Source organism: Delphinus delphis, chromosome 19 (genome assembly GCF_949987515.2).
Source record: "Delphinus delphis chromosome 19, mDelDel1.2, whole genome shotgun sequence".
NCBI classification, from domain to species: Eukaryota; Metazoa; Chordata; class Mammalia; order Artiodactyla; family Delphinidae; genus Delphinus; species Delphinus delphis.
This window is the reverse complement of record NC_082701.1, coordinates 5,671,652-5,698,812: the sequence shown is the minus strand read 5'-3', so window position 1 is coordinate 5,698,812 and position 27,161 is coordinate 5,671,652. Positions and strand designations below refer to the sequence as shown.

At 51.1% G+C, this 27,161-nt stretch overlaps 1 protein-coding gene across 2 annotated transcripts in view; it reads left to right on the top strand.

The window, feature by feature from the left end:
* SLC39A11 (solute carrier family 39 member 11) overlaps positions 1 to 27,161 on the top strand; it is a 335,209-nt gene that overhangs the window by 74,548 nt on the left and 233,500 nt on the right. Inside the window, exon 5 of one of the 2 annotated variants that reach the window (XM_059997205.1) lies at positions 25,457 to 25,577. In XM_059997205.1, coding sequence (XP_059853188.1) covers positions 25,457 to 25,577 — 121 coding nt within the window. Of the gene's footprint in view, positions 1 to 25,456; positions 25,599 to 27,161 lie in introns of both variants that reach the window. The other variant, XM_059997204.1, reaches the window with a different exon arrangement.

Here is a 27,161-nt window from a genome sequence, read left to right as displayed (position 1 = left end):
GACAGGTGGTCATGGTGCCCTCTGTTTCGGGACGATTCTATGAACCAGAAACCTATTATTTCGCAAAATGGTGTATTCTACTTTTGAACACTATCGAGTGAGGTAGTTCTTTTATTTTTCTCTTAAAACGAGACGAAGGAGTGAGACAAAGCAGAGGTGAGAAATGGATTCTAGAATCCTACCTGGCTTCAATGAATGGCTTTTTCTTATAAGGCAGGTGATCTGAAAACTTTGTGATGTTCCCTAGACATCAGGCTTGCAGTCAGAGAGCTCTTCAGAGTAAATTAACAGCCGCAGGTTCCCAAATAGGGAAGCAGTCACTTGAGGGACAGAGGGCATTTTGCCAGCTGGGAAACATAGCTTAGGAAGTATCCATTGGAGACTTAAATGGCTTTTAGCAAACTCAGCAGAGCCTTTGCAGAGAAGAAACCAAGCGTGCAGAAGTATCTCAAATGCTAACCAGACTAAAGCCTCCTTGAGCTGGAGTGAATATGTTTAAAGCAAGTAAATCAGCCATTTGATATGATTTTCTTTGGCTTATCCTGGGCTTGAGTATCAAAGGGGCAATGGCATAACTGCTTTTGGAGTCCCTGACTTTTTTGTTTGTTTGTTGAATTCTTGGTCTCCTTGGGCAAAGACTCACCAGATGGCAACTGGAATGGGAAAGTAAACCAAAAAGGGGTTGTTAGATGCCCAGTGTAGGCAGAAAGTGGTTTGCTTAGTGAAGGTTCCTCTAGTGATGGCGGGCTCCTGAGACAGTGGGTCTCAGAGCTTCAGGGAGGTGACACTTCAGAAGCCTGAGTTTAGGGCATTATTGTACTTGCAAGTCAAGGAGAGAGAGCCATGCTCCGTACCTCAAAGGCCAACCAGGAAGCCAGCTCAGTGAGAGTCTAAAAAGTCTTGGGATGGCTGTTGCTGGGAAACTCTAGGGATTCCTGGGTGGACCCTGCTCGGGGGGCTCCTGACCAAGCTGGTGACCTTCTCTTCTTTATGTTCTGCACACCTCCCTCTCCATCCCTTTTCCTGTTACCTCTGTTAACTCCTGTTAACTCTGTTACCTCAGAGTTACTGTTGGAGCCATAAATACCACAGTCCTGGTATTTATGGCCTCTTGGGTGGTGGGAAGCGGCATGGGTGGTGATCGTGAGAGCAGAACTCTGGAGTCAGATCGCCTGGCTTTTATTTCCCGGCCCCTCCAAGATTTACCGTGTGTGTATCCTTAAGAAAGTTCATTCAGCTCTCCAAGTCTTAGTGTCCTCATTGGTAAAATGAGGACAAGAAAATCACTTTTGCCCCATAGGATCGTTTGAGAGAGTTAAATGAAAACATCCACGTAAAGCGATAATCTCAGTGCCTGACATTGCAGCTTACAATAACTGTTATTATCTTAAGTGAGACTCTTTTAGCAAAAATAACTGCCTTCTTGTTTAAGGAAAACTCAAGAGCCTGAGGTTTTAGGTTGGAGGATGCCTCCACGGCAGGCACCTAACGAGGTCCAGGTCTTTCCTCCATCTTTACTTTGACTGGTATCACTCCCCCTTTAACGTGAAAGTATGGACCCAAATGCCTGACCCTTCTTTGCTGAGATAGGCTGACGTTTTTAGGGGCTTTGTTAACGATGGAGGGAGGATAACAAGGAAATGCAAAGTGCAGGTTCACTCCCAGGATCGTGGAACCTTCACCCGTTCACACGACAAGCGAGGCAGCTACAGTCCATCCCCAGGGGTCGGCACAACCTCACAGGCGTCTTGCCTCCACCCTTTTCCTCACTTCCCACTTTTCTCTATGTGGCACCATCAAGGTCAAGGATGCCGAAGAGTGAGGCGCCCCCAGGGCACTTTCTCTGCCTGAAGGTTCCCCTTCAGGTGCCAGGCCTCAGAGAATCTGGACTTTGTTTCATGGTAGAGCGTGGCCTTCCCTTACATCTTCATCCTTCCTCCTCCTTAACTACCAAAAGATGCTTGTGACCCTGCAGTGGGAAGCAGCCCACTGGCTCACTGACACCTCTTTCCTGATTTCTCCAGGTCTCCTCAGCAGCGTTTGCTGACTCTCTGCTCCAGGGTGGAGCACCTGTTCCCTCCAGGCGCCCCGGCTGGCACTGGCTCTACCGCAGGGCTCTGGCTGCACGTTGCCTGGGAGTCTGCTTAGGTGGGAGGAGCCGTGATTCAGCCGGACAGAAAAGGGGCTTCAGCTCCTAGTGTGTCCTCTGGCCATGCATCTACTTAGGGGTGGAGACATTTTGACAAGTGGACTGTTCCCATTCCCGGTTCCTCTGTACCGCAAGGAAGGCCGTTGAGTTGAGTGACTGTTCTTCTGAGGGGTGTCCCCAGACTCTCGGAGCTCTCCTGCTGGTGCGGTTTGTTCTTTACTCAGCTGTGTTGCCTGGTGGGTTCTTCAGGTCGGCTCTGTGGTTGTTGACTCGTGTTTCAGTGACTCGAGTGTTTCCCTTTGGTGAACGCCACTGCAGTGGTCACTCCAAGGAAAGCCTGGGGCCTCCCTGCAGGCCCACCATGTTTTAGCTTTCCACTTCCTTCCGAGGTTTTGCGAGGAAACTAAGGAAGCAGCCCAGTGGTGTGCATTGTGGGTCCCACTCCGTCCTCGCCAGGAAGCGCTAATTCCATCTCTCAGAGCTGGGTGTAAGCCTCACACCGTTCAAGGTCGAGTGTCATCATTCCTCTGCTTTAGGAACTTATTGGATGGCAGGAATGGGAGAGCGAAAGAACAAGGACTGCTGAAGTATTTTAGCCGGAAGTTCAGTAGGGCTCATCTCTGGTGCTCTAACCCTCACTTCTCACGTGCATTTAGGTATTTGTGAGTACAAGATGCTTCATCACAGTCAGTGCCTTCGTCTCAACGTGTGATGTGTATTTCCACGTCCTGTCTATGGGACTGTATTAGAAAGTCGTCTGGGAGATGTTAAAGCTGCTGGCTGAGGATTGTGAAGGGACTGTGTCTGGGAAGCTCCAGTCTCATCTGAGACCTTCCCACTCCAGGTGTGGTCCATGACCTACACAGCAGCGTTACCTGGAGCTCGTTAGAAGCACAGAGCCTGGAGCCCTGACCCCGTGCCGCTGAATCAGAGTCGGGGTGTAACAGGATCCCTGCGTGCTTTGGGTGCGCCGGGTAAGGACCAAGACGAGCGACTCTAAAAGCGTTAGAGGGTCTAATCGAGATCTTCCAGGAGCAGTTACGCTGCTGTCACTCCCTGTGCTTTGGCTGAGCTGTCAGTCACTCTGGAACTTCAGAGGAATAGGCTGGGGGTGGCCCAGGAAGGACGCTGGAAGTGGCAGGAAGGTGGGGAGGGTAGGTGTGTACGGGCTTTGCGCAAAACACCCCGAAAGCGTTGAGCTGTCTGAGCCACAGTGTCTAAAGGAATGTGAGAACTTTAGGCCAGTTCAGTCCACTGTTAACACCCCACAAGGTCCAGGGCCCATGAGTCGTGGGGCCGCGGCACTGGGAGTTTACACGTGCTGCAGATGCTTGGACTCGGGCAGGAGCTGGGTCTGATTCTGCTGGGTTTTCCCAGGACAGGCGGGATGCCTGCCAGCATCCTGGCACAGCTTCTGGTGGAGGGAGTTACAGATGCAGAGATGGATGTCACGATCCTAACAGACCAGGTTGGCTGGGGATAGAGCAGGGCTGCTGTCCCACCTGGACCACAGGTGTGCCAGTCAGTGGATCCGGGCCCGGGGGGAGAGGGCAGGTCATAGGGAGCTGGCGAGCGGCTCTGCCTCGGCGCGCCTCCCGCACCTTGGGTGGCAACAGCTCTGCTTTGAGAATCTGCCAGCCGCTTGGCCTGAGGTCTCTGTTTCCTGGCACGCCACCTGCTCTAGGCACGATTTGTTTAGGTCTGACGTTGTAGGTGGGATTGGGGGAGAGCCCCGTTGGATGGCCTCTTTGCAGTCAACTGAGTAGGGAGGACACAGATGGTTCCAGAATGATTTCCAGCATCGGATGTTTCCACGCCTTCCCAGGCTCCTTTCCTAGAACGTTCTGTCTCCTTGCTGCTTCTCAAGTACCAGCTGGGGACAGATGGGGTTTTCCCTGACCCGACGAGCTCTCAGGTGGGGCCCACGCTCCCCTCTCCCAACGCTCCCTTAGCGGGTCATCGGTGCCACGGATTCGTCTTTATGTGTTAAGTTTCTGGCTCGATGGACTCCTCTTGGAAGGGGCTGGGGGCATCGCCGTATCCAGAGTCGGCCTGCAGTGAGCGTGTGATGAGAATAAAGATCTGTCATTTCGTTTCATTCTCAACAGAGGAGTGCTATTGGCTCTTTTCTCGAAAGGTCTCTGGAATCCATTGCATCTCCACCGCTGACGTCCTACTACTCCCTACTCCGTCATGGGCTCTTGCCTGGAATTCCCTCTGCAGGAGCCTCCCCGCAGGTCCCCCCCACCCGCCACTGGCACATACATCACAGCACGCTGCCTCCCTGCTCAGAACCCTTTGACAACTTTCCTTTGCACTTAGAACTAAGGAAAAGGTCAAGCCGTGGCCTCTGGCTTCTGCCTGGGTCACCTGGAGCTCGCCAAGCCCTGTCCCTCCTGTGGGGCTTTGTGCCCGCTGCTCCCTGTCTGCTAGGCTTTGAGCAGCTCTGTGCGCGGCTGCCTCAGTGCAAGTCTCTCCTCCTCCCCGACCTCCCGGTGACATGCATGGTTCTCCCAGTTCATGCCCTTCCTACAACTTGTCACCATCCTTCACTCCCCGGTTTGTTTCTCTGTGTTTGTGTTTTGCTGCTTCTTCTGCTTTTTTTTTTTTTTTTTTTTTTTTTTTGCAGTTTGTGTTTTGCTTCTGTTTTTTTTTTTAATTTAAAAACTTTAAAAAAATTTAATTGACGTGTAGTCGATTGACAATGTTGTGTTAATTTCTGCTCTACAGCAGTGTGTTTTGCTTCGTGACCAAGTGTCTCCCCAACCAGAATGTAGGCTCGTTGAGGCCAGGAACTGTCAGGCTTGGTCCCAGCTGGGTCACCAGCACCCAGCACAGGGGGTGACAGCGGTAAATGCTCAGGAAATATCTGCTGATGGAAGGAAGGAAGGAAACCCCCAGGGGCAGGTAAGGTGAGTGCTATCCTAGGCTTTACAGATGGGGGCCCGGCCCGGAAGCTGGGGGCAGCCGGGTTCTCTGGCTCCCTAGTTCTGCCTGCAGTCTGGAGGCTGGCCCCCATGGCTCCCAACAGCCAGCTAGGAAGCCGATGACGATGGAGAGCTTTGGGGACTGGCGCTGTGTCACCTTTTCCCTGGTGGTCCGGTGACTCACAGCTGGTTCTCATTCCCACAGCTTGTGTGGGTGAGAGGCCCCTGGTAACGGATGCTGATAGAGTCGATTTCCTGGGTACCTTCCATCCCCAAGGCAGCTGGCTCGCTGCTGGTGCCTTCCCAGCCGTCTCAGCCACTTCACTGCTTTGTTGAATGAAGGCATTTGTTTACTCTGGGAGCTGTTGCCCTTTGGATCTCACCACTAGTGCGACTCCCATCTCACCTCCCCACACTCATTGTTGCTGTGTGAGGGTTTCTGTTGAGCTCTTTCGTTTGTGGCTATTATATGAGGGGCTGGCACCCTGTGGGGGGTCTCCACCTACCCTGCTGAGCCCCTCTCTCTGCGCAGGGAGCTGCTCTTGGCTTCCTCCCATTCTCCGATGCTTCTGCAGGTGGTAAATCTAAATCTTGTTGCAGGCGTACCTCACCAGGGCCGGGGGCCGTTGTCCCACTGCCTCAGTGATGTACAGTATGAGCCTGGTCTGCACGGACCAGGCCCCTGGGCCACACCGCTTGCTCTGTAACAAGTTACCACACACCGAGTGGCTTTCAACAGCACCCAGAGTTCTGTAGGTCAGAAGCCTGGGCTGACGTGGCTGGGTCGTCTGCTGGGATCTCACAGGCTAAACTCAAGATGTTGGCTGGCGACATTGTCATCTGGAGCTTGGCTGCCCTTCCAAGCTCGTTCCTGCTGGCAGAACTCAGCTGGGTTGTAGGAGTGGGGTCTCCATTCCCTTGCTGGCTGTTAGCCCGGGGCCTCTCTCAGCCCCTCAAGGCCACCTACATTCCTTCTCACGTGGCCGTTCCCACCTTCAAGCCAGCAATGGCGCAGCAATGCAATATCTGCGAAGCGCAGTAAAGTGAGGTCTGCTTGTCTGCACTCACTCCTTCTTCCTTTCTAATGGAACCCCAGATTTGCTTGATCTAGTGACGCGCCAGCCACGAATCCTCAGCCTGGCAGAGCCTCCCTTGCAGCTAGACCCACGTGATAGGGTTGGCAGAGAAGTCTTAAGGGACGGCTTTCCTTCTCATCTTCTCCTGACCCCTTCTCCTTCATGGACCAATGAGAAGCACCCGGGGATGCTGCACCATCACTGAGGGTGACAGGGCGGGAAGCCAGAAGGAGCATGGTTCCTCCTGGCAACGTTGGATCCACTGTACCCCCTGGCCTTCTTGCTGAGTGGGACAGATAAACCCTTTATGTGTTTGAGGCACTGCAGTAGGGTTTTATGTTTCTTCCAACCTAATCTTAACTAGTTATTTGAACTGACTTCCATTCAAGGAAAAGAGAAATTCCATAATTTTCCTATTTTACCGTGAGCTCAAATTCCCTAAATAAAAAGGACAAGCAGAAGAAGGCCTGGAGGTATCCTTGGTGGGCACGAGGGCTCGGCTGGAAGTCTCTGTGGTTGCTGGAGAGAAGAGAATCAGATTGAAGGAGCTGGTCATGGTGTCCAGCAACGCACAGCATCCCCTTCCTTCCTGCCGGACCTACCACAGAATTCGGTATTTATTTTTTTGAGTTCTGGACAAAGGAAAAGAAATGTCCAATGAGAGGTCTGTCCAAAACCCCACCCTGGCAGAGGAGGCTGGGGCAGGAGGCCAGGCAGCTGAATGTGATGACTAAAGTGATTTCCACGGGTGGAACCATATTCTGTTTCTGAAGTCAGCTCCAGAGGGCCCAGTGCAGCTGTCTTTGGTTGATACGGTCTGGGAAGGGAGCCCCACGGACCCCAGGAAATAATCTGTGTTTGGCAAATAGAGGAGAACAAACTTCGAAACAATGACCTTTCCTCTTTAAGCTTCTCTGAGGGATGTAACGATGGAAAATAATTATTAAGTCTTGGTTGGCCCAGGGCCCCTGAATGGAAATGGGAGAGGGTATTGATTACCACAATGACTCTTTAAAGAGCTGGCTGTGTTTGCCCTCATGCCTCATACGCAGACAGCTTCTTTTCTTCTTCATTCTTATTGGATTTTCGATGGCAACGCACACAGATACTGCTTTCTCTGGGTAAATATTAGGCTTGCGATTGGACGGGGAGACCACAGAATGAATCTGTCAAACGGAAGGGTCGGGGTCGGGGTGGAGGGGAGCAGTCTATAAGGTAATGGCCAAACCGGGGCGGCTCCGGGCCCTTTCCTCCACCCCCTTCTGCCCACTGGTTCTCACCGCCCACTTTCCTGTGGTGACAGCCCACGGTGGTTGGCGCCCACGGCGTAAGGAGAAAGCAGTGGCCGATAATCGTAAAATGTCTCTTTCTGTTCTGCTTGGGACACACTTTTATCCACTCACTTAGGTCTAGTGATTGACAAACTATAGCGAGTCCATCTTTTCCCCTTCCTTGTGTTTCCACCGCTATGACAGTCCCAGTAATAGTATTGCGTGTAATAATGAGGATGTTGATGATGATACAGCTACTATTAACTGAGGGCTTATCGCATGCGAGGCGTCCTGCTAAACCCGTATAAATGTCTTTCTTCTCATCCTAGAGGGACACTCAAGTCCCCGCAGGTTGCAGGCAGAACTCGGATCTCTGTGTCCCTGAGTCGGATTTCAGCTCCTTTATGCAAACCACAGATGCTTTGCAGATAAAATCTTATCTCCCCAAATGGCTTCATGGGAGGTCTGCAGCCCCTTCACTGCCTCTGGCTTCTCTTCTTTAGTTAAACAAGCTGTGAACCCATTCAGGTGTTTTGTGCCCAGTTATCCTGGGGTGAGGAAGCCCATTCAGGGGGCCCTGGGCTCCTAACAGCCGTCCTCCTCCGGGGCGGGGTGGTCCGCCTTCTGGGGAGGGAAGAGCCTGCCCCACAGGTGCGGCCCTCACACTCTGCTCCAGCCCAGGCTGGACTCGAGCTGTTTGGAACCACGGCCCATCTGCTCTCTGCTCCACTCAGAGCTCCTCGGAGAGCTCTTGATCACAAGGGCCGGTGGCGCTCTCACTCTCGTGATCTGTATGTTTGCTCTCCATCTGGATGGAAGACAGGAAAAAGCACGTTCTCAGTCGGGAGGGGTTTGGGAATAAAGGGCTGCGATTTTCATTAAAATCGGGGCATTGTGCCATTTCCTGTAGGAGGCACAGCTGAACAAGCCACCTAGAACTTCTTTCTTTGCCGCCTGAGAAATAAACTGATTTTCAGAGATAGAAAATGAGAATGTGTGCGTGTGCGCAAGGGCTGGTGAATACACACCTCGATCACCTCTCTAAGCAGATTCTAGAGGTAACTGGCTACCAGAAATCTCACTTTAACTCAAGCTCTCAACCAATTCCCAAATCTGTCCTGAGAGGTGGCCCTAGAAGGCAAGCCAACACACCGTGTTTTATCGTCTCCCACCTCCCACCTCCCTCTTGGGGTAAAAGCAAGGATTGACCAAAAAGCACAGAATGTGAGCGAACAAAAGGTCTGGGTGATTCCGAGGCAGGACAGTCAGCCTCTCAGTTTTTACCATCCAGCAGCGCAGGGCAGGTCCAGCCGACGGCCAGCCTGTGTCCTGCACCCTGGAGAGGTGGGCGGGGATGCTGAGTCCCAAGCATCCCGAGGAGGTGCAGTGGTGCGGGGAGCACGGAGCAGAGCCCAGCGGGCTGGGCTCCGAGGATGCTGGGCCCCCTGAGGTGAGCTTGCCTGAGTTCTTTCAGAAGTGAGTTTCCATTGGTTCTCTGCCTCGCTTTTGATGGGGAAGCTTCCCCTCCCCGCCTGGGGAGCTTAGAAGCCCTGTATGACCCCAGGACTCATAGTCCTTTGACTCAGGCCCCCCTGGATTGCTGTTCTCTTAGCTAATCCCCCAGTCGCCTTTTTAATAGGCATAGAACAAGAGCCTTCTGGGGCAAATCCTGGTGTGTTACAGCTGACTTAATTCTCATCAGCGAGTTTGCCCTCAGCGAGATGTCAAAGCTGGGTTTCTCATGTAGATATTAAGCTGTTGGGGCTGTAATATATTTTGTCTTATGAGTGGCTTCTCTTCCCTGCCTGTCTGGCAGTCCGACAGCACATATGCTCAGGATTTTCTTTGTTTCAGGCATAAAAGGGAAATCCTGTATTAGTGCAGTGTAGCTGGGACCAGAATGCGGTAGCTTCTGATGAATGGCTTGTCACCTGTCATAAGCTCCTGATTACCAGCCCAAATTAATAGTACCGCAGGGCTTCCCTGGTGGTGCAGTGGTTGAGAGTCCGCCTGCCGATGCAGGGGATGCGGGTTCATGCCCCGGTCCGGGAAGATCCCACGTGCCGCGGAGCGGCTGGGCCCATGAGCCATGGCCGCTGAGCCTGCGCGTCCGGAGCCTGTGCTCCACAACGGGAGAGGCCACAACAGTGAGAGGTGCGCGTACTGCAAAAAAAAAAAAAATAGTACTGCAAATGTAAAGGTGAGAAAGTTGGGTGGAAGGCGGGGCCTCTGTGGACATCACGTGGCCCTCGGCCCCGCCCTCCCACCTGCACCCACAGGCCAGGTGGATCTGGGCGGAGGCAGGTGGGCTGCAGTAGGCATGGCTGAGGGGACCTGACAGCCCATTAGTCATTTTCCTCCGTGTGACCTTAAGCCGGGCCAGTGGCCCTTCAGTCTCTCACGTCCTTCCTTCCACACAATTGTCCTGGGCGGGGACAATAAGAAATGGGGGGAAAAGAGACAAAGAACAGCAAGCAGCCGGGTTGCAATGATGGGTTCAAACTGTTTCTTGCACTGAGCCTCAGGCTCTCTGCATTTACCTGCACAGGGGCGCCCGTCTAAACTCAGTAACACATGCCTTCCCTTCCTGCGGCCCCTGTAGCTCATGGGGTTTCTTGGGCAACAGCTAAGTTTCCAGATACGCATTTGCTTCTACTGCCAAATCCCAGTATTGCTTTCCGGTTCCCCCCAGAGAGCACATTAATCTTTTTTCCCCATCCCTGTGCCCGGGGCAAGCAGGAGGATGTTACAGGTTAGAGGAGGGATGAGGCCTCCAGGAGGAGGAGGGGGAGGGTGGGGGGGAGGGGGTCTGAATGATCTCAGTTGCCCTCGGGGAGGGCAACAGCAACAAACAGCTGCAGGTGGAAAAGAACCGGGCAGGCAGAGGAAAGCGCTCGCCTTAGATGTGTGCTCCAGGGACCAGGACACGGTTAACCCTCCCTCGTGTCTCTCATATCCTGGCAGTGACTGTCTCTCCAGTCGGCTCTCTCGTTAATCCGGGGCTGGTCTGCTGGCCTCCTGCATCCACTCAGAAGGTGTAGAGTGTGAATGCCTCCTATATTTTTCCACCTGTGGCTACGTGGTGGAGAAAGGCAGTCAGTACCTTTTACCTGTGATGGGTTTGTGGTTTTGTTTTGTTTTTTTTTTGCAAAAGGCTCTTTCCTCTGTGTTGGAGCTTTCCATGTGGATTCTTTTTCTAGTTTGGGAAGGAATGCTTGTGATTTTTCTCTCCTAAATTAGTCCACCTCTGTCAGGGGACACATCAGTCCTTTGGCCTCCTTCCCAGGAGGGCACTCTGATGTGGAGGCCAATTTGAGGACTTCTGCCATGATATATTTCTATCTGGGTCTTCCAAATAACAGGGACACACACACACACACACACACACACACACACACACACACACACACACTTGTATATGCATATTCCTCTTGGCAGGTGCTTTCTCTATAGTAAAAAGGTATTGTATCTAACTGTAGCAGGTCCGTGAATATCTAGATACAATATCACCTTCAAGACGTTCACATCTTTCACGTGTGGCTCTTTCCCCGGCTTCCCTGTGTGATGCGGAGGGAGTTATCTACAGATCGTCCTCGGGGGAGAAACGCCCTTGTCTGAAAGAGTCTGGGCTGGCTTGTGTGGGCGTCACATTTTCCTCTCTTCAGGCTCCGTGTTGAAGCCGGGGGAATCCATCCTCGGAAGAGATGGGCATTCTTCCTCTCGAGCACCCACTGGGTGTGACGTTCCCACGAGGAGCCTCTACCTGAGAAGCGGCAGCCCTGCTACGTGCTGCAGTGAGAGGTGCCCGCCCCCGGCCCAGGGAGACGCCCTTGAGGGTCTGGAGTGGCTGCGCTGTTGCCCTCTGCTGGGTTGTCACCCTGATCCATCTGGGGTGAAGTCCCACCTTGCAGCCTTCCTTAAGATGCACTGTCTCAGCGGCTTGGAAAGTTAGGGTGCGGAGGAGGGATAGTTGGTGGGATTCTGTCTTCCATGGCGTGAGAGTTGATGTCTTTGTCTGGAACTAGAAATTTATAGATTTCTAGAAGGTTGGGTGTAGAACAGGCCTCAGGGACTGTCCAGTCTGAATCCCCTTGTTGAAGTTTGTTAATAACAGAGCTCCCTGTGTGACCCAGTGTCGCTGCTCTAGCGGGGGATGACACCCCTGCCTCTTCCTGCATCTTCCACTGTCCATCCGGTTTCCTTTTCACCCGTTCAGCCTCGCCCTCTTCTTTATGCTTTGATCCATCTTGGCATCTTTCCGTCCTTTCTTTCCCCCAGCTCGTGTTGGTATGTTTCTAGCCCCTTCCATCTTAATGCCCAAGTGTCACCTTAATACTTACCTCTGACACCGAGTGACACGCTCAATTTTCTCCTCTCTCGGTTTCTTTTTTAATGAGATGATCTCTTGACATTGTTCATAATAAATAGTCTTATGCCCATTTCCTGGCGTGTGAGGAGGGTTTTAATCGCCTCGTTTGTGTCCTCACGTCCCGCTGGAGGCCATCCGCTCCCAGCCGCGAGGTGGTTGATGGTCATTAGGTCTCCGACATAACCATGGGGCTCATCCAGGGACCAGACCTTGTTAGCCCCGTGTTTACAACTTCAGGCTGATATGTTCCCATCAGACTAATTAGCGTATCAGCACTGTCCTGCAGTGGCCGGGGATCTATCCTGCTTTGTCACTTAGTATTTTCAATTCACTTAGTCCAAAGGTCAGCACTGTAGGACCCCGGGCTTGCCTGAGTCCTCTTTCTGAGGGAGGGTCAGATGCCCTCTGGAGTCACTGTGGGACTGTGCAAGGAAAACCCATGTGTACCTTGAAGGGGCACCACTGCCAGGCCCACCTTTGGACCTTTGGGGGCCGTAGGAGCTTTCATCTTCGTGGACCCCTTCCTCCACCAAAAAAAAAAAGATGGAAGATTATATTTTATAGCTATGTTGGCATAAAGATGAATATAATCCAGGCTGGATTCGTTAGTATGTTTCATTATTATTCGTTTCTTCTTATTTTAGAAGAAATTAAAACATTCTGGGGGGGGGGGCCCTGAAAATGGGTGCTGGGCTCTACACTTCTGTACCTACTGGATCAGTTGGCCCTGTGGCCACCACCGGTCTCTTCCGCGCCGATGGCTGAGCCGAAGCCTCTGCCTGGTGGAACTCCTGGAATATGCCACCGCCTTGCCGTGGTTTACTGATGAGCCAGAAGATACTGGATGTGTTGTATGAGGTTGGGGCTTTGATGGAGACTTTGTGCTACACAGAACTGGTGAGCACTAAATCTTGTCCATAATGTATGGCTTCCGATGTAGTCATCGAAGGGAAAATTTAGACTCTAGAAATCTTGGGGTGATAGGGATGTTAGAGAGAGTTTTGCACTACAGGGATTGTGGGAGGTGGAATCCCGAGACGGCCCCTCTGAGTCACACCCCCTGGTGTGCGCGCCATGGGGTCCCCTCCCCTCGGTGGGGTTTCACTGCCGTTACTTACTGCTCAGCTCCTCTGTCGGTTGACTTCTAGTTCATCAATAGGGAGAGTATCCTGGGTAGGCCTGACCTAATCAGGTGAACCTTTAAAAGAGTGTCTTGGCCCTTCTTGAGGTCAGAGGGATATGAAGTGAGACAGTGTCGTCCCCTGCTGACCTCGAAGAAGCCAGTAGCCGTGCTGTGAATTGCCCACAGTGGGGGCTGCCTGCAAGGACCTGAGGGTGGTCTCTGGTTGCTGGGAGGAGTCCCCAGCACCACCACCAAGAAAATGGGAACCTCTGTCCTTCATCTGCAAAACACTGAATTCTGCCAAGAACCAGCGCGCTTGGATGAGAGCCTCAGATGGGATCTCAGCCCCAGCTGGCTGTGATCTTTCTTTTTTTAAAATAAATTTATTTATTTATTTTGTTTTTGGTTGCATTGGGTCTTCGTTGCTGCGCGCGGGCTTTCTCTAGTTGCGGCGAGCGGGGGCTGCTCTTCGTTGTGGTGCGCGGGCTTCTCATTGCGGTGGCTTCTCTTGTTGCGGAGCACGGGGCTCTAGGCGCGCAGTCTCAGTAGTTGTGGCACGTGGACTTCAGTAGTTGTGGCTTGTGAGCTCTAGAGCACAGGCTCAGTAGTTGTGGTGCACGGGCTTAGTTGCTCCACGGCATGTGGGATCTTCCCGAACCAGGGCTCAAACCCGTGTCCCCTGCACTGGCAGGTGGATTCTTAACCAGTGCCCCACCAGGGAAGTTCTGGCTGTGATCTTGAATTTATCCCAGTGAGATTCTGAGCAAAGGACCCATTTGAACCCCTTCCTGGATCCTTGAACCGTGGAAACTGAGCGATAAGAAACGAGTGTTGCTTTCAGCCCTGAATTTGTGGTAATTTGCTGTGTAGCAGCTGAGACCTTATATGGGCCTGCTGTGTGTCTCAGCTTGGCTGTTTGCTCTGGGACTGAGGCTTGGAAAAGAGAGAAAAGGGGAAGCTGCTGGTCCCCAGGTACCCACAGCAGGAAGCAGAAAAAAATTCCTTAGAAGCAGGTTGCTTCCAACCCTTCTCAGCGGCCAAGCCCTCATCAAGCCCAGATCAGCTGAATAATTAATTCCACTCCAAGCAGAGTGATGCTTTGGATGAAGCCCCATTAAAAAAAAAAAAAAAAATCAAGCACATTCTTCAAAGCCACAGCTTCTGTTTTGAAGTGGTTTGCCTGCCATTTGCACACTAGCTCCTTAGCATAAAAATGCACAGGGATTTCCACCCCCTTCCAGAGCCTCTCCCTCCCCTCCCCGCCCTCCTTGGAGTCACTAACTGGCCCCTGATTCCACCTTTCCCAGCCGGCTTTCTTTGGGCTGTAGACCCTGGTCAGCAGCTCTCTCCGCTGAATGTGCTGGCTCACAACTCACACATTGGCACCTAGTGTGTGCATTCCCACGCACACCCTTTGGGTTGATATGGGTGGGGCTGCTTCTTGAAGTCCCCTCCCCCATGTCTTAGTGTATCCCTGGTGGATCACAGCATGGTGGTGGGAGGAGTAGGGAGATTTGGAATCCAAAGTTCTGGGTTCACATCTTGCTCATACCTCCGATGAGTAGTGTAATGTTAGGTCCTGAGCGTTCATGACTTAGTTCCCTCAAATGTAAAGTAGGGGCGTGTATTCGTCTGCTAGGGCTGCGTAACAAACTGCCTCAGACTGCGCGGCTTAAACAACAGGTATTTATTGCCTCCCAGTTCTGGAAGCTGGAAGGCCAAGATCAAGGTGATGGCAGGGTCGGTTCCTCCCAAGAGTGATGAGGGAAGGGTCTGTTCTAGGCCCCCCTCCTTGGCTTGTAGGTGCCATCTTGTCCCTGTGTCTTGACACCGTCTTCTCTCCACGCATGTGTGTGTCCGGATTTCCTCTTCTTACAGGAACACCAGTCATGTTAAATTAGATCCCACCTAAAGACTGCATTTAATTTCATTACCTCTTTAAAGAGCCCATCTTCACATAGAGGACCATTCGGAGGGACTGGGGGTTAGGATTTCAACCTATGAATTTTAGCGGGGGTGGGGTAGGGTAGGGGTGCAACGGTTGAGCCCATAATTGGGTTAATGACGCTGTCTGTCTGCGTCACAGAAAGATACTGAGGATCGAGTGTGACAATACAAGAAAAGGCGGTTAGAAGCTGAGCACGGGATAGACAAGAGGCTTTGTGCAAACATTGGGGTCAATACCAAGGATACTTCTTTCCAACCCACTCCATCTTCTCTGCCTCAGCTCACCCTGGATCTGGTGTTGCATTGTTTTAGTACTTTGATTCCTCACCAGAATTTTATGGGAAGAGGCCTCTTGAGTAATCAGTTCATCCTGTGGGTCGTGACTGTCTTACAGATGCTCTTTTGCTCTCTCTCTTCTTCCTAGAGTTAAGAAAAATCGTTTTATGATTTTATGGTTGTCAAAGCTATATATTGGTGATGAGCCAGAAACATTAGTTTTTTTCTCCTCAGCGGTGCTCTGGTAAAGATCTCTTTTCCAGCACTGACTGTTTTAAAAAAATATATATATATATATATAAAATTATTATTTTGTTACTATTATTTATAGTCGTAAAAAAAAAAGGAAGGGCTGCGTTTTATAGAATAATTACCTTCTTGGTTTTCATAATATCCAGCTGGTGTGACTGCAGGGGGAGAAGCACACACACAGTACATTCTACTGACTCATCTTTAAGGATGATCAGCAGACCTGTATTTGTGAAAGTGATAATATTTGAGGCCAAGATACCTCACCCAGCCTTTTGATTTTTTTCTGGATAAATATGATCATATTCCAGTGTAAGCAGCAGAAGTATTTTGCATTGGGAACAGAAGAGGATTGCTTTGAGCACTCTTCCCTTAAAGCTTCATCTGCTGAATATTGATAAGTTCTGTGTGTGGCCAAATCAGTATGGGAAATGCAGGTTTAAACAGAACCACTTCTTTGCTGCGGGACTTCAGAGTCTTCATCTCTTCTGTACGGACGTTCTCAAGTTTTCTGCGTTTATCCGTGGAATCCTTTCTCTGGGATCATCTCAAGGAACAGGGGACCCTGGGAAATGCCTGCTCAGGACAACAGGGGTCATTCAGGAGATTTTTGTCCACACACAAGTGTGTATGGTGTCTCGGTCAGCACTCTGCTTTGGCTACAGGAGGCCCAGAGAGTTGTGACTTCAACAGTCTCCATTATTTTGAGCAGAGAAAACCCATCATTGGGTCACTGTGTACTGTTAAGTTCTCAGTTTTAGAGAAGGGAAGGCAGACCTTGCTGTATTTTGAAGGAGAGTTGATACGGCGGGAAACCCAGAGGAGGAGAACCCATTGTTTCGCCCTGTAGACCAGTGTTTTTTTCCCCGTTTGACGCAACGTACGTATTCATTTGAAAGGAAGTAAAGCTCACACAGTCCCAACGTTGATTCGAGCTAGTTTGACTGTCCCATTATAGACGCATTTGTAAGCCTGAACGTGCACGAGCACGACGTTAAGGTATATGTTAGTCCTTACGCTTTTGGCTGTTCCCCAGTCATGAAACCAAAACGTGTCAGTTCATATCAAAACAACAAAACCGATCAAATCAAAACCAACAACATTTTTGTGATGTGACAGATGAGGTTTTGCCCCAAATAAACCACCAATTCCAAGAGCCAGGTGTGCTGACTGCCGCCATCAGCTGCCGTTGCTTCTGGCTGGTCTGTCCCAGGAACACTGCTGGAAGGAGTCAGTTCTCCCACTGTCCTAGAACTACTTGGGAACCTCCCCCATCTACACAGGGCTTCACGAAGGTATTTGGCCTGAGCTTGGCTCCCAGTATCATCTGTCCATTGAGCCTGCCCTCAACAATGGAAGCAGTACTGCTCGGTCCCTGCTCCGTCATAAACACAAAGGCCAACAAAGGCACTGAAATCCAGCGGTAGGATTTGGTTATAAAGAGGCCACCCTGGTGATTCAGACTGTGGTGTTATTATTTTTTCTTTTGATTATAGCTTATTTTTATTTTTTAAAATTTATTTATTTATTTGTGTTTATTTTTGGCTGTGTTGGGTCTTCGTTGCTGTGTGCGGGCTTTCTCTAGTTGCAGCCAGTGGGCTTTTCATTGCGGTGGCTTCTCTTGTTGTGGAGCACGGGCTCTAGGCACTCAGGCTTCAGTAGTTGTGGCACGTGGGCTCGGAAGTTGTGGCTCACGGGCTCTAGAGCACAGGCTCAGTAGTTGTGGCGCACAGGCTTAGTTGCTCCACGGCATGTGGGATCTTCCCGGGCCAGGGCTCGAACCCGTGTCCCCTGCATTGGCAGGTGGATTCTTAACCACTGTGCCACCAGGGAAGCCCTCGATTATAGTTTAAGTGAAAATACAAACTTAAAAAAATTTTATAGAAAACTTCTGACCTCTGCGAGTATGTCTTTGGGTCCCCATTGGAGAAGCACTGTTTTAGGCGTGTGAGATTGAGTTTCACCCATGGATCCAGAGGGCTGCGTTTTGTCTGTCTGTGCCTATGTGCTGTGGTTGTTTGCAAAAACGGCCACAAATTCTCCCCCTGTTGTTATCCATACGATGACACGTGACCCTGGACCCCACCCCTCCCCCCTGCCCGCCCACACACACAACAAGAGGTACAGTTGGTTTATCCATCCCTTCAATCTGGATGGTCATTGACCTGCGGTGGTACCAAATGTGATGCAAGCAGAGACTTGACTGTAGCACCTGACATCGGATGTTTCCTTCTCTTGCTGCCCCTGAAACCGGAGTTTGCCATATGAATGAGCCCAATTAGCTTGCTGGAGGACCGCAGGTCTCATGGAGAAGAATCTAGCAATAATAGTTATTGATGTTCTAAGGCACTAAGTTTTGGGGTATTTTGTTACCAACCATAAGTGTCTGATATGCATGCATTGTTTTTCCTGGGAAGAGAAATCTTGTCTTTTAGCAGATTTCTGGAGGAATCTGATATTCTCCAAAAGGATAACAGAGGTCAGAAAAAGTTGCCTGGAAAGACCAGCTGGGGGATTCTCAAAATATTAAGAAGCCAGAAAAGGGTCAGCCTGGATTTTTTTTTTTAATTAATTTTTATTGGGGTATAGTTGATTTACAATATTGTGTTAGTTTCAGGTGTACAGCAAAGCGAATCAGTTATACATATACATATATTCACTCTTTTGAAGATTCTTTTCCCATGTAGGCCATTACAGACTATTGAGTAGAGAGTTCCCTGTGCTATACAGTAGGTCCTTATTAGTTATCTATTTTATATATAGTAGTGTGTCAGTGTGGATTTTATAGATATATTTTAATGACTTCTAGGATTAAGGATAATCATTGAGGATTAGAAAGAAAATACTTCATTGTACTTAGGTATTTGCATTCATTTAGATTTATATTATTGTTTTAAGGAAAAGTCATATTTTGAGTTATAAGAAAAAGCATAATGCTTTGGAAAACTCTGCCACTCGCCGTCTCTCTGTCAACCATGCTAGTAGGAAACCTGACTCTTTGGAGCGCACCACAGAGCCACTTACGTGGAGCAGCGATTGGAGGGCTATCTTTGCAGACCCTCAGGGAGCTGTACCTTTGCAGAGAGAGCTGTGTGGTGCTTTAGAATCTGTTGTATGTGATTAAATAGGCTTGATTATGAATAGTAATTTGGCATCAGAAATAGAAGGATTTGTCCCTAAAAAGATAGTCTGAGTAATAGCATACTTACATAGCTTAAACATAACTAGAATTCTGTAATCAACTTTGCCTTTGGGAAGCTTTAGGCTGAGGTCGTGGAGGAGATGGGGAGGAAGCTGAAAGATGTGGCCTTGGTGGGATCCTGGGCTTCGGGGTGGAAAGATCTTACCTTCCGGGAAGTGAGCTGGGCTGCCCCGCTCTGAGTATTTGTGCCAGGAAGGAGAGTAGAGTTGGAGCGTTTGGGTGGAGAGTCCCAGGGTAGGTGACTGTCCATCCCCATGTGGTCTCAGGCCTGATGTTGAGGGTCTTACACAATCATCAAGGGGAGAGAAGCTGGCGCTGGGTAGAAAGTCATGCTTTTTGCCGTTACCTGGAAACTCTGATACTTCTAAACCTTTTCTTGACGTCTCTGCAGTAATCCCCTTTGCCTTCTTTCTTACGGCCTAAACATTTTGTGTTTACCCGGATCTCTGTCTTCTGTGTTATACAACATTTCCCCTCTCATTTTGGAGGTTTTGTAGTATCGCTCATTCCAATAAATTCACTGAGTTCTTGGTCCCCGGACGCTGTGCTAGGCCCTCATAGGAGAGCCGGAAGACACAGCTCCTGCTTTCAGAATCTCATGATTTTGAGATAGCCAAGGAAACCGAGAGTTACTGTGCAGTTTGGCAAATTTGAAGAGGGAAACGTGTGGGATGTCAGGGGAGCACAGAGAGGGAGGCACATTTAATCCCGACTAGGCTGGGTTTATCCAGGAAGGCTTCCTGGAGGAGGGAGCTCAGACTTCCTCATCCAGGATTTTAAAAGCATCAAGGATGGAACAATTAGAAGCTTGAAAACCTGCTTCACTGGCAATGGACGGGATGTCATGCTGTTACTGTAGGGAGAAGGGGCGGAGCCGGGTTGGGGTGCAATCTTAGTGCTCTCAGACAAGATGAACTGTGCTTCCCAAACCAGTAGGGACCAAGGACTTTGGGTTGTCCTCCTTGTCTTTAGGGCTCCTGGCTATGACCCGGGATCCCTCAGTGTGTAGGCAAACGAGGCAGGGAAGAGAGCAGCTACTTGTCCCCTCTGTCACTCTGTGTCCCTGTTTGCTGTGAGGCCGGCCGCTCACCGCCCCGTGCCCGCCCGGCCCCGGGCAGCAGGGCGCTACCGGCCTCCCCGGGAGAGAAGGTCATCTATTATGTAAGCATTATCCATATTCCGGCTGGTGATCAGGGGCGTCATTTAATTTTTTTTCCATTATGTGAAATAATTTCAGGTCGTGGTATGAGTGTCATTATTATTGCAATTTCTTAGTAATGAAAACAGCATCCACTGGTTCCTGTCACCCTGTGTGTCTGGGTTAAGTGGGAAAGGCAGAGGCAGCAGCTGGTGGGGCAGTGGGGGGAGAAGACAAAGTCTGCTCGGGGCTGCCAGCGCCCCCCCCGCCAGCATCAGTGCGCCTGGTTCCCCAGTGCAGGGGCGCGCTGCGGCTTCCCCACTGGGGTGGAGCACCCGCCTTGCTCTGGCTGTGTGTGGCTGGCAGGGGCCACCAGTGAATCCTGCGAACCTTCCCTTTGCTTTTCATCAGGGACCTGTGGCCCCCTGACAAAGCTCAGTTAAAGAGACTGCTCTTCACAGGGCCAGGGAGGCGCAGAGACATCCCGGAGGACCCCCCGTGGCCTGAATCAGCATGATAGAGGGTGTGCCTGTGTGGGTCCGGCGGAGGTCAAGCTTGCCACGAGCACGTGGGCGAGTGTCGGAGGTTGATGTGCTCTGCTTCCCCTGATGGCTGGTAACAGCAATGGTATGTCCCAGTGAGAGAAGAACCAGAGACAGGTGAGCGTAGGGGAGGATGCTCTTGGGATGCAGGCGAACGCATCCAGCTGGTTGCCCTGAGTTCTGGGGGCCGCAGGGCCTGCGGGGCTCCGGGACCTCGTGGAGAGTTTCCATTTGTGCTTTGCGTGGGGGGCTGTCGTTGCCATCGTCGATTTCATTTGGAGACTCCTGCATCCTGTCGGGTTGCGCTCCAGGTTTTCAGTCCTTTTGTGACTCGTTTCTTTGGGGCTGTAGAAACATCAGCAACCAGCAGCTGTCTTCCTGGGGCAGCAAACACTGATGAGCAGCATCTGGGTTTTATTCCTTGGGGGAGACGTACATATTAGGTTTCGAAGTTCTTTTGCTTTCACGTCGAGCATATTGCAGGGCTGCTTTCCTCCCTTCCCATCTCATTTTGTTTCTTCCTTCTTTCCCTGTCTCTCCACTCTCCCTCTTTTCCTTCTGGAAAGTGCTAGGCTTTTCCAGCTCGCGTCTCTTGGCGCTGTCTTTTCAGAGTGGGTGGAAGTTGCTCTGTTTATTCTGAGCCAGGGATTTGCCCCAACCATTAATAATAATAATAATAATAGTCACCAGAGAACAATGATCTCAAGTTCCTTGGCCCTGGATGGACGTCGCCCGGCGCCTCCCAGCAGCCCCCTCCCTGCTCTCTGTACCGAGCTGGATTTGGAGGATTGGGTGGGGATGGGGGAGGAGGGCAGGGGAAGCACTCGGTGGGGGGTGGGGGTGGGGGTGGCAGGTGATGCAAAAGGAGAGGGAGATTTGTAGCTTGGGAAGCAGCCTGTGTTTCAGTGCCTTGACATTTGGGAGCTACAAGACGACACAGCAACCGTGAGCTGCCCAGAGTCCCGGGGACTCAGATGAAACAGTCAGGGGAAGGAGAGTGACTCATTGCCCGGCCGATGGGCAGCCTAGCGGGCTCTCAGGGACGCGGTGCAAAGTCGAGAACAGCTTGCATTAGTCAGATGTTTGCCCTGGATGCGATCACGCCCTCACCTCGCCGTCCTTAACGGGGCTGCAAGGATTGAGTGAGGTAGCCCGGATGGAAAAGCTTTGCAGAGATTAAAAAAAAGCCTCAGAAGTGAAAGACAGTGTTGATATCAAGTAAAGAGGGGCATGTTCAGCAAAGCAAGAAGATGTGGAGAAGGAATTCCCCCCCCCCAGGGGACTTGGTGGCCCCTGCACAGACCACGCTGCGTTTATTTAAGGCTCTGGTAAAAAAACAAACAAACAATGCAGCATCCCGTCCACCTGCAGTGTCCTTGCCGCGTGAGCAGACAGGGCTCCAGGGAGTGAGGGGTGGTGTCAGGCCTGCGGGATGAGAGCCACCTTGGCCCTGCAGGTGCTTCCTGACTCTCCCCCGACATCATGGACATTATGATAAAGCCACCAAGGCACCGCTGGTGTCGCTCGCCAGGCTGTTCCTTGAGATTCCAAGGGACGTATTTCTCTGTTTTCTTCGTCAGCAGTTGAGAGTGAGGGAGGGGATGTTGGAATCCTGATGGGAGTCTGAAAGGAGCCCTGGGAGGCTGGCCGGTGCCTGGGCTCAGGGATGCTCAGGGAGCACCGGGGCGTAGAAGCTGCCCCCCAGCATCACCCTGTGGGTGTTCCCTGCCACTCCCACGCTGCACAGCTGCCCCACCCTTCCCAAGGCCACACGTGGGACCGAGTGCCCAGGACGGGGGTGGGTACAAGTGGGATCTGCTGGGGTTCTGTCCAGCTTTTTAGAAGGCAGCCTCTAAGTGAAGCTGGGGTGGGATCGTATTAGTACACCCCGCCCCCAGCACTGAAATAAAGCAGTACAGCCAGCGGAATGTAGGTTGATGAAATGGTCAAAGGATATGGCCGGCAGGGGGGTCGTGGTGTGGGGTGTTTGCTCTCCTGCTCCGTGCCTGAAACCCCATCTTCGGAAATCAGTGTGGCTTGTTCCCTTCCGTTCAGGTCACTGCTCAAACACCACCTTCTCAGAGAGACCTCCCTCAGCACCGTATCTGGAGGAGCCCTCCAGCTTTGAGTTTCATAATGAGATGCTAGGGGATGCTAGAAGAATGCCTGGCATGGGGCTTGAACCTGGTACACATGACAATTGTCCTATGTAACTATGGCGATGAGTTTGTTTTTCTTCTCAACATTATCCCGACCTGGCCCTCGACTTTATAATTTATTGTTAGTTTCTTGTGTGTCTCTGGAAGATCCGTGAGGAGAGGCGACTTGGCTGTTTTGTACCATCAGGACCTAAAATGGTTCTGGTGCACAGCTGATGCTTAATATAAGTTTGCCAAACACATGAAAGGCAGGCTTCCTGGAGGAAGCGGGAAAATTCTTATCTTGACAATAAAAAGAGGGTCTGTGCATTCTCAGCATGACCAGCAATACAAGGAGGTCCTCATCGTCCTAAATGTTTCTGAAGCAGAGGGTTTCTCAACTTCAACACTGTTGGCATTTGGCCGCATCATCCTCTGTGCTGGGAGCCGTCCTGCATGACACGGGGCTTTTAGCAGCATCGCTGGCCTCTACCCACTAGGTGTCCACACCCTTCTTCTCCCCCACGCCCACATACAAAAACGCCCATTGCCAGATGTCCCCTGCGGACAGAGACACCCCAGTTGAAAACTGCTGTCCTCGATTAAAACCAGGGTCTCTCCCAGCTGCACCCGCCTGATCGGCCCCCGTCAAAGCAGCAGCCCTGAGCATATTAAGGTGGCCGCGTCTCTGCTGTAATGAAGTGGTTCTCTTGCCATATCCTTCCCCCAGCTCCGCATCAATCACATTCTATAAAGAAGCAAGACAAAGGAAGAAACACCCGCCGACGCACGCACTCTCCTAGTGAAACACGTCTTTCAGGGCTGCAGTGATTCCTCAGATGTCAGCGTGAGATGTAGGATTAGAAATAATTAAAGCTTATAGACAAACAAAGAGCTGCGACTGTGTGGCCCGAGGCACATGGCACAGACACCAGCTGTCACTCAGTGGGGGTGGGGTGGGGGGAGACGCTGGCCTTCCCCAAGTCCCTTCTGTCCCCAAGAGTCGTCCATCTGCAGCGTCAACCTTGACTCATACAGTGGGACGGTCTGCCTCTCTTGGTGCCTCTCTCAGTGACAGAGCAGGTGAAATCCCACAGCCTCTAGGATTCTACAGAGGGTCCTAAGAACTTTAACGAGGGCCACCACCAGGCATTTTTCCCATTTAAAACAAAGGAGGTGTCGGTACCCTTATTAAAGTGCATTATAAGGGAACTATATTCCATATCCTGTGATAAACCATAATGGAAAAGAATATGAAAAGGAGTGTGTGTGTGTGTGTGTGTGTGTGTGTGTGTATAAAACTGAATCACTTTGCTGTACAGGAGAAATTAACACAACATTGTAAATCAACTATGCTTCAATTAAAAAAAAGTGCATTATAGGACTTCCCTGGTGGCGCAGTGGTTGGGAGTCCGCCTGCCGATGCAGGGGACACGGGTTCGTGCCCAGTTCTGGGAAGATCCTACATGCCGCGGAGCGGCTGGGCCCGTGAGCCATGGCCGCTGAGCCTGCGCGTCCGGACCCTGTACTTCGCAATGGGAGAGGCCACAACAGTGAGAGGCCCGCATACTGCAAAAAAAAAAAAGTGCATATTATAGAATACATTGTAAATAAATGATTAGGACAATATCAATATATTGGAGAAATGAGAGGATGTGAGAGGAAGCATTTATGTTCTCGTTCACATTTAGTTGGACAGAAATAATGAAGTAGAATGTCAGAATCATTAGTTTCTCTTTCTGATCCCTGATCAACATGATGATGAGAAAACAAGAAGGGGTGTGTGTGTGTGTGTGTGTGTGAAGACACAGCCAGGCATAACTTTTGTGAGATTCCTTCATGAAACTTACCCAAGAAAACAGTTTTAGTATTTGCTTATGAATAGATGGATTTCAGTGATTGGATTAATAAGCCTTCTTCTCTCCCCTATTAGGGACACACGTTTATTTATTATTAATTAATTAATTAATTTGCACTGGGTCTTAGTTGTGGCAGGCGGGCTCCTTAGTTGAGGCTCGTGGACTCCTTAGTCGTGGCGTGCGAACTCTTAGTTGCGGCATGGATGTGGGATCTAGTTTCTTGACCAGGGATTGAACCCAGGCCCCCTGCATTGGGAGTGCGGAGTCTTGTCCACTGCGCCACCAGGGAAGTCCTGGGACACACATTTTAAATGGAAACTTCTGTTTAGAACTATTTTTGCCTGGTTTTCAAAAAACATCTGCTGTTTCTTTCCCCATCGAGGTGATCCTGTTCACCGTCCCTTAGGGTCAGAGGGTTCCTGCCCATGTCTTTGGAGGAGAAGCTCACAGCCCCGCTGTAGGTTCATTTGTTTGCTCCTCCTGTGTTCCACTGGAACATAAGCTCCATAAGAGCTAGAACTTCGTTAGTTCACCAAGTATCCACACCGTTGGCAGTCAATAAATATTTGTTAAATAAACATGGGGGTCAAAATCAAACTTTGCGTAGTTAATGCAAAAACAGTCAAAATGACTGGTTATGTACAAAGCAGAAGGGTGACGTGGTGATCTAAGGCTGTCTGGGCTTGCCTCCAGCTGTGCTGTGTCCTCCACAACTGTCAGTTGCCCTCCTTTGAGGTGCTTTTGTTTGACTCTCGTCCCCTTTTGATCTCTGGAGAGGTGGTGACCTTGGTTCCTGCTGCGAGGCTGCCATTGAGCGGACCTGCCCTCCAGGCTTCTTTTGACAGTTGGGGAACTGAGTCCCTTCTGCCATCTGCCCAGTGGTGATGAATCGTGGAGGGAGGGGGCTTTGATGTTCGACCTGATCCTTCCCAGTGTGTGTTTTTCCCATTTCTAGGATCAGCACCGACGCCTCAGGTCCCGCTGTTGTCATCCTCAAAGTTCTGCAGCCAGAAAGCTTGTCGCCTTGCTCTTGACTCAGCCCAGCCTGACATCTGGGTCTGGCCCGGGAACTAGGCTGGCCCGGGGCTCTCAGTAGAGAAGGGCAAAGCACCTTGGCTGCCGGGAGCTGGAGGGGCCGGGGGAATGAAGGCAGACAGGTGTTACAGTGATGCCCCTGCTTCTCGTTTCAGGGTGCAGCAGAAGACCCCCAGATGGCCCTGGCACTGAATCTCGACCCTGCGTTGATGAAGAAGTCTGATGCTGAGGGTCCCAGGCCGTTCTTCCCCGAGAGTGAACTTTCCATCCGGATAGGTAGAGCTGGGCTTCTTTCAGGCAAGCTCCCTGCTGCAGACCCTGGGCCGAGTGAGACAGGGGAGACTCAGGCCTGGTGGCAGGAGGGATGGCAGGGAAATGCCAGGTGCTCTGTCCTGTCCTTGCAAAGTACCCACCCCACTGTCGCACGGCGCTGAGCCAGGGTCTGGCCCCGTGCTTTCCTTCCCCATTGGCTCTGCAAACCACCTGCGTAGTGCACAGGAGGTAACAGGGCCTTTTGATTTGCTCTTCCAACTTGGACAAGTGGGCAAGGGCCACTCTGATGGGACTGGGCTGGTTTGGGTTGGAGTGGATGGGCACCTGTCCCTCTGTCTCCGCCTCCCTGACGGACCCTGGATGTTCCTTTCCATTTACGTGGCTTTCATCTTTTTGGTCCATCTGGGGAAACTGACTGTTGCTCTCACTGATTGAGTTTGGAGCCAGAAGACCTGAAAACACTGATGGCAAAGTCATGCCTTTTGTCTTAAGTTAGAGGGAGTGCGTCCCTCAAGAGGAATAGGGTAGGAATTCCGGAATCTCTGTCGGGGGAGTGCAGACTGGGCCAGTGCCCCCTGAGAAGTTGTTCAGAGGATTATGCCGGTTTCCAGTCTCTGTGTAGGACTCCCCCGCTCCTTGCCCGGTCATGGCTCACCCAGGGCAGTTGGCTAATTTAAGCACCAGTTTGCACCAGGAGAGGTGGATGCCTGTTTTTTCCTTTGCATTTATTCAAGTCCCACGTTTAGTGGGCAAGCGCCACCTTCCCCCCCCAACACTGTGAAACGTTTGTCCCTCCCCCTCCCCACTTCTGTAAATCTCAGACTCGGGAACTAAAACCAGGCAAAGGATGTTGAGAGTGGCTGTCTCCTGCCTCGCTTGGAGTTCTCCCTTAGGTGCGGCAGAGAGAAACAGACTGGTGACCAGTCGCTGTCTTCACATTAGTGATTTAAGGGAGAAAGTCCTTTCATGTTTCCGGGCTGGGACGTTAATTTGCTCTTTCCACCCTGTGTCGGCAGAGGTGATCTCTAGACCGCGGTACAGTAAACGTACAAAAGTTACAGCGATGCCCCGGCCAATTCTCAGTTCTCTGCGTTCAGCTTATGTCCTGCATGAATTATTCATGGAGAACTCGAATACCTTCTCCACTTGGGTTGCGGCTCACTGCCGCCTACCGCTTTGGATGTGGGATGTAATCGGGAAACGAAAATCCATCTAACGTGAGCTCAAGTACTAGAGGGTTAGCACGAAAACCTGCCTGCTGTGTGCAGTCAGTCTTGTCATTCATACTCAAATCAGGACCACTCGGTGCTGTCTGCCGTTCTCCTCTTACTGGAGAGTCAAGAGCTGTCCAATGACCAGCGTGGGACACCATCCTCCAGTAGAGATTGTCATTTTCCATGCTGAGTCGTGGGAACACAGGGACAGGAGGCTTTCTCTCCATTCTCCCCAGCTATCCTGTCGTGGAGCTCCTGTGATCCGCTATGAAGGCATTATGGTCCTGATTCTTTTTTTTTTTTGCTATAAAAATAGAATAGGAGGGCTTCCCTGGTGGCGCAGTGGTTGAGAGTCCGCCTGCCGATGCAGGGG